The sequence below is a fragment of the Protomyctophum bolini genome (assembly GCF_963924005.1).
Source record: "Protomyctophum bolini genome assembly, chromosome: 3".
Lineage (NCBI taxonomy): Eukaryota > Metazoa > Chordata > Actinopteri > Myctophiformes > Myctophidae > Protomyctophum > Protomyctophum bolini.
The window spans coordinates 3123563-3130604 of NC_137864.1; the positions used below are offsets into that span (position 1 = coordinate 3123563).

At 44.3% G+C, this 7042-nt stretch overlaps 2 protein-coding genes across 2 annotated transcripts in view; one reads left to right on the forward strand and one right to left on the reverse strand.

Moving 5' to 3' along the window:
• dzank1 (double zinc ribbon and ankyrin repeat domains 1) overlaps positions 1-4699 on the forward strand; it is a gene marked incomplete at both ends in the record, with an annotated part of 32554 nt that extends 27855 nt beyond the window's left edge. The window contains one exon of the mRNA XM_080760457.1: positions 4537-4699. Coding sequence (XP_080616583.1) covers positions 4537-4699 — 163 coding nt within the window. The remainder of the gene's footprint in view (positions 1-4536) is intronic.
• Positions 1005-2057, reverse strand: LOC308313356 (CMP-N-acetylneuraminate-beta-1,4-galactoside alpha-2,3-sialyltransferase-like; the record flags this gene model as incomplete). Its single annotated transcript, XM_080760458.1, has 1 exon — positions 1005-2057. One exon carries the CDS (start codon positions 2055-2057, stop codon positions 1005-1007), a length of 1053 nt encoding a protein of 350 aa, XP_080616584.1.
• Positions 4700-7042: the final 2343 nt, after the last annotated feature.

The window sequence follows — 7042 nt, forward strand, 5'->3', positions numbered from 1 at the left end:
TGTAGGTGTAGCCGTGTGTAGGTGACGCGCATACTCTACGGTGACGCGAGGTTAGACTGTTGTAGTCCGGAGGGGAGGGGCCACCGTGTTTGTGACGTACATAACATGCAGAATTTACCAGGATATCTGAAAACAGAGATTGCGCACAGAAAAACCCAGAAAAAGTGTTTCTAGTGCCCTAAACATCATTAAAATAAGATCAGGTTGTGTCAGGGGTGAAGTGGCCCTTTAACAACCAGTTTGGCACATGAGAAACTAACATATGTAATTAGGAAGAAACCTGCGGTATTCTATAAGATATGGGAGAAGTTCTTGGACTTCATAATAGTGCCGGAAGTGCTTCAAAATAGGAGCTCTGGGGTGCCGGAGTTGTCTGATCGCTTTTACTCTGAAAGCGTCGTATGAGCGACGTAGCGAGGTGATATTGAAGAGGCTTTGGATGTATAGTGGTTAATTGGGGTAGTCAGCCGTGGGGTGGGGGTAGGGAACTGTGATGCGGACATTGTGCATTTGTTTGTTTAACTGTATGTAATGTGTTTTATTTTCGTTTTATTTTTCGTTTTGTCATTATTATTTATTTATTTTTGTTCTGTATTTATTGTTGTCAAAACATTTCGTGATAAGATTTTGTTTGTATTTGTGCTGCCATGGGGATGTGTGGAGGGGGGGGGGATATATGTCAATTGTTTTGGAAATACTTCTTTGTACTGTAAAGAAAATCAATAAACATATGTTTGAAAAAAAAATGAAAAAAAAGTGCAATTTCCATCTGGCAGCATCCTCTGATGGACAAGACCCTCGGACACCGTCCTACATGACCCTCTGGCGGCTGCCATATTAGAATAAATTTGTGCGACGAAACAAAAGTGGGGAGGAGGCTCCACTTAAGCTTTATCGCTTACTCATGAGTCATGATAGCTCTTCCGTTGGTCCAAGACTGCACGATGAAGCATTTGGAAATTTGCGAGAGTCAATGCGGTAACCTATAACCGCGAGACAAATGACTACACGACGCCCAAGGTCAGGTCCTCGATAGCTCCGGCCTTCACGAGTTTCGCCAGAAACTGCTTTTCTTTCACGATGTTGTGATCGGGACGTTCCGTCACCACTGACATTTTGAGGTCTTCGTAGTAGTGCAAAGCGGCATCGGGGTCGCTCGCGTCGTAGCCAAAACCCGCCACCGCCACTCGGTCACAGTGGTGGAGGGCCATCGTTACGGCAACCGCCCCCGTGGTGGGAATGTTGGCCTCCTGACCCCAAACGGGCCGACAATCGTTGTACGGCAAGCCGATGAGCTGGAAAGAGGCCTCCTTGATGAAGTGGGGGTTCAGGATCCGCATGTCGGCTGCCTTTCTCGGTACGTGCTGTGCCACTGGCTTCCAGAATGAGAATGGCACTGTAGGCGTCGTCTTCAAGACCATATGTCGAAACCACTCGAGGTCTCGAGCAAAAACCGCCGAGAGGACAAACAGCGACTGGTCCTCGATCTGCTCCGTCTTCTTGGGGCAGCTTGTGGGGTATAAGATGCGCATGGTGGTCCTGGAGCCCACGTCCGTCTCGTACCCTTTCACCGGCGCCGCGTTCAGCCGCACGACGACGTCGAACGCGTCGATCACGTGGCCCAGAGACTTGTTGGTCACAATACCTCCGTTGCCGACGACGACGCAACTCTTGTTTTCCAAACCGTCCAGCTCCTGGCGGCCCAAACTTCCTGTAGCCGAGAGAATGTCCTCTAGGATCTTCTCTTCTTCATGTGAATTAACTCCAAACGGAAGACCACACGCTCTGATGTCGGGGAATCGCTTAAAGTTGGAATCGAGGAACATGGGAACGGGCACGGATCCGAAACCTGGGTACAGGGTGGCGACCTTGAAAGCTGCACCTGTCCTCTGTTCATCGTGAACCGTCTTGCCTTCATCGTGACGTGTCCTGCGTTCATCGTGATCCGTCGTCCTCCACTTCAAGTCACTCACGGCCCCGAAGACGCCCAGGGCAGCCAGAATGAAACCAATAATTCCCAGGGAGACGATGCGCACGGCCTTCCTCCTGAGACGCATGATCTTAGAAGACTGGGGCCGTTAGAGAGAGAGAGAGAGAGAGCGCCCCCTCTGGTGATGGTTTCACGGTGAGGTGCACTTAAATAGTTCTATTTAATTGGAGCGCTGATATTAGATGGCTCAAATCTCTATTGCTGATTACTTCGTGTAGAACTGTGGCAATACCAATTAGAGCTTAAGTTAAACCAGGAAGCTTTGATTTCTGTCACTAAACCTGTAGCAAACCCCAGTTATATATCCTCCGACTAGGCTTGTCATGATGACAACGCCAGTCAGATCTCCATATATGGGTTCTACCATATCTATCTGATATCAGCACTATAGGTCAATCTGGACCAAATATAGGGATTATCATACTAGTATCCTTCTACCCTAATGGAAAGGGGGTACACACGAGCACATGGCTGTTTATCCGTGCTCCTTCTCCTACCACACCACTCCGTTAGCACACATCTCTCCATGCACTAAGAATCCTGCACGCCACCCGAATACATATGCACTACATCGCTTCCCCACAACTGCCATATTTAGTGTACGAATATGATTTTTTTGTCACACCGTTATTGCACATTTCGCTGTGATGCAAATTACATCACAAATTCCCCATTCCCCGCCCTTCCTCTTTTCACTGCACACACACACACGCACGCATGCATACACAGGGAGCAGTATGGCACAGTACCGTACAGTACAGTACAGTACAGTACAGTACAGTACAGTAGAGCTTTTAAAGATTTAATATGTATAGACTATCTTCATTTAGCATGTTGCTACTATCTGTAAATGAGTAGCGACAATATTCTAAAATCTATTAGTTGTGCTTGTTGCCAGCAATCATTTCACAGTATAGAGGACAGATTAAAAAAATTATAGCCCATACAGTAACTCTGTATTGTGATGTTGACACATAACCTGCAAATAGCTGATACACTGATGAAGGAATCTCAATTATTTTTCACATAAAACAAATCTAAATTAATATATATTCTTTCAGAGCGGACGTTTTTAACTCAAATCTTTGAACAACATATTTTGAGATGGGGCCGAATGCAGATAATTCTAGGCGTCCTTGACATGAAATAGTTTGATAGTATAGTTAATAGTTTGACCACTGATATAGAAACAGTGTTTTTTCAGAAAATTGTCAGGATATAGAATCGTCCTCAGGTCTGAATGGGTTATATTTGTACAGTACGTGTTGAACGTCATATTGGTTGAACTACGAACATTATTAGTGGTGTGTTCAGAGCGAAAAACAGATCATTACCAACACAGTTACAGAAGTCATTTGTGTTTAGCTCAGAGGATGAGGACCATAGAAGAAGACATGATTTTAAACATCTGTTCGGACTACACTAAAACAAAATGTGCACTTCTGTTACAGTATAAAGTTATGGAGTTCACAAAACCAGGAGTTGAAGAGCTGTACAACAGCGTTTCAGTTTAAGAAAGTGTTTACAAAGGGGGAAAAAATGATAAAACGGGAATTAGAAGGTTAGATATAAGTGCTATTTTGTTCCCTCAGCGTCGTTTTAGTTTGTTCTCTTGTTGAGCTCCATGTTCTTTAGTCTTTGTTGTTTTTCTCTCTTTTTTATTTGATGTAATCATGGTGATATAAAATGTATGGTCGGTAGCAGCATCACTTAGATGTTTTTTTTTAATGATAGGGGCAGGTATAAATAAGATGTATCTTCTCCCTGCTCCATTGAAAATAACTTGTGGCTGTTGCTTGAACAGTGGACACTGGTCTTATTGTGGCAGTTGCACACAAGAACTGATCTTCGAGCCAATTACAAGTTGTTCACTTGAAGATCAGCTCTCGTCGGCAGTGATATAATTGCAATATCTCTGCCCCCAGTTTGCGTGACTTGTAATCGTCTCTCAACACGGTTCCCACGAAACTGACCTTAGAATGTGTGTTTCATTTAAAAACTCCCCCATTCTGGACGGGAACCCCTTTTGGGTGTTTTAACCAAGCAATCGCTATAACTTTAGCTATCGAAAAATAGCAGATCTACAAGCTCACAGCTGCGCCACCGAGTGGCGCGCTACGAGCTTGTATAGGTCTGCTATTTTTGAAAAGTCGTGAAAATGCGACACTACAATATATTCTTTCAGAATACTTATTTATTTATTTATTATTTATTTCGACGTCGGGCCTATAGCATGTTAGCATTACGTTATGCTTTAGCTATTGAAAAATAGCAGATCTACAAGCTCAGTGGCGCGCTACGAGCTTGTAGGTCTGCTATTTTTTGAAAAATCGAAGAGCGACTGATGTAGAAGACATTTTTTTTATTATCTGATCTCAGGTCAGAATGGAAAACTGTCAGGATGTATAGAAGACATTTTTAGAATCTGACCTCAGGTCAGAATGGAAAACTGTCAGGATGTACATACTGTATAGAAGACATTTTTAGAATCTGACCTCAGGTCAGAATGGGTTTTAATTAACTTTTCTTTTGGTGGTTTTCTCCAGGTGCAACGCCAGCCTGAGGAGGAAGAACCGGCGAGGTCTGAGCCCGTACGACCTGGCCGTGAGCTCCGACGGCGGCTGCGCGGCCATGGTGGCTCTGCTGGCGGCCCGGATGGGACAGGGCCTGCTGGACACGCTGACCAGGACCGGTTCAGACAGGTTCTGAACGCTTGGTCAGAAGAAGCACTGGTCAGAAGAACCTATAAGCCTCGGAAAAACCCAGACGTTTTTATTTCCAGGGAGAGAAAAAAAAAAGTCTGGGTCTATGAGTCCACTTCAATTCGGCATAGAGTACAGCGCAAACGTTGCTCACTCTCTGCTGATTTCTGATCGTCTGCACCTTTGTTAAATTGACGCGCGCACACACACACGCACACGTCATGTACACCAGTGGTTCCCAAACCTTTTCGTGTCAAGGACCCCCAAATCAACATTTATTAGGCCACGGACCCCCCCCATTTGAAAACATGTGCCAGTGACCCCGATAAGGGAGGATTATTACAGCGCTAGCAGTGATTTTCACACGCATTTAGGGGCTACGGACCCCCGATTTAATGGCATTTCAACCTCTGGTACCCCAATTTATATTGTAAAACCCACTGTTAATTGAACTCTGAGTGAACAAATGGAACCAAATGGAGAACCATGTGTTCACTTTCAGAGTTACAGACCCATAAGGGTCCATTTGGTTCCTTATCTCTAATTGAGCTAGGTACCCCCTGGAACTCCCTCAAGTACCCCCAGGTGTCCCCGGACCCCACTTTGGGAACCCATGATGTACACACACACACACACACACACACACACACACACACACACACACACACACACACACACACACACACACACACACACACACACACACACACACACACACACACACACACACACACACACACACACACACACACTCCTCTCTCTGTCGCTCTAAGTAATTAGTCTCATGTCGCGCAGCTGCGCATAGTTTCTCGCTGCCTATGCCATAAAAAGCATAGGTGAATTCCAGGCTAGAAGAACCACAACCAGACCCATTACGGGTTCCTGGGATAGCATAATCATTCACCTAACTGTATACAGCAGGGTTTCCCCAAACTAAATTCGAAAATGTCTTCCTGGGACCCAAACTTATAAAGAAATAAAGAAAAACATCATGAATTAATTACGTGAATAAACGTATTTGTTAATTTCCGAAAAAATCCCAATAGTTTCTTTTAGAACATTTAAAAAATATTTCGACGTCACAATTTATTATGTTTTTGGAATGAGCCAATTATTTAAGAACCATTGAGCTAGTATACGGTAGGCACTGTACTAGTAGTAACAGGAAGGTCTGTTCCTCACTGTACTTCACTGTAATTCCCTCCAGATGTTAAATGAAATTCATTCTCAGCTTGTTTAAAGGCCTGACGTCGAAATTTAAAAAAATGTCTTCAAAAATCCTGACAGTTTTCTGAAATACCTCATGTTTCTGTATCCGTGGTTCTCAATATTTCATGTCAAGGACCCCAGAAATGATATTTAACTGGCCACCGACACCCATCTGAAAATATGTTATTCCAGGAACCCCCCCAGAAGTAAATATTTGTATTATCAGAGCTGAATGAATGGATCTTTTTTGAATGACATTCTATCATCTTGCTCAATGCTCTTTGATATAACTCGTTTCAAACAATAAAGCAAACTTACAGTGCTTTTCTAGGTACTCATAAATATGCTTTACAATCAAAACAAATGTATGTGATGCGTTTTCATTTTGGTCAGATAAAACTCAAACACTCCGTAGAATCACCTGGTTAAATACAACACGTTTCATCTGTTTCCATTCAAAGTAAAAAAAAATGCATCGTTAATCACCTGAATATATAGGGCTGCAGGACTTAAGGCCTATTCATAGTCTGGTTTTTCGGTGGTGAGGTGACCACCGCTCCGGTGGTGAGCTGACCACCTGGAGCTGAAATAACGTTGAGCGGTGGCGAGTAAAAACAGAGAGAAGGGCTGGAGCGGTGGCGGTGGTTTGCTCTTCACCGCGGCTCGTGACGTCATGTTGTAGTTCGGTGGTCACCTCAGTGACGTCATGTTGTAGTTTGGTGGTCACCTCAGTGACGTCATGTTGTAGTTCGGTGGTCACCTCAGTGACGTCATGTTGTAGTTCGGTGGTCATCACCCCACCACCGTAAAACCAGACTATGTATGAGCCTTTAGACTACTAGTCATTGGTCCGACAAACGACAACCCACCTCAAACCCTAACCGAACTATAACCGCAAGCACGGGAGCAGCGCATGTCCAACATGCGTCTCTGTCGCGTTGCATCAAAAAACGAAACCGGGGCAATTTTAATGCAGTCACGCAACGCGGGCAGTGGAGCCACCCTTCATTGATTAATCCATTCTGACCTGAGATCAGATTCTAAAAAAAAAATGTCTTCCACATCCTGACAGTTTTCTGAAAAAGGCCTATGTTTCCATGTCAGTCGTTCTTCGATTTTTTCCAAAATAGCACTCGGTGGC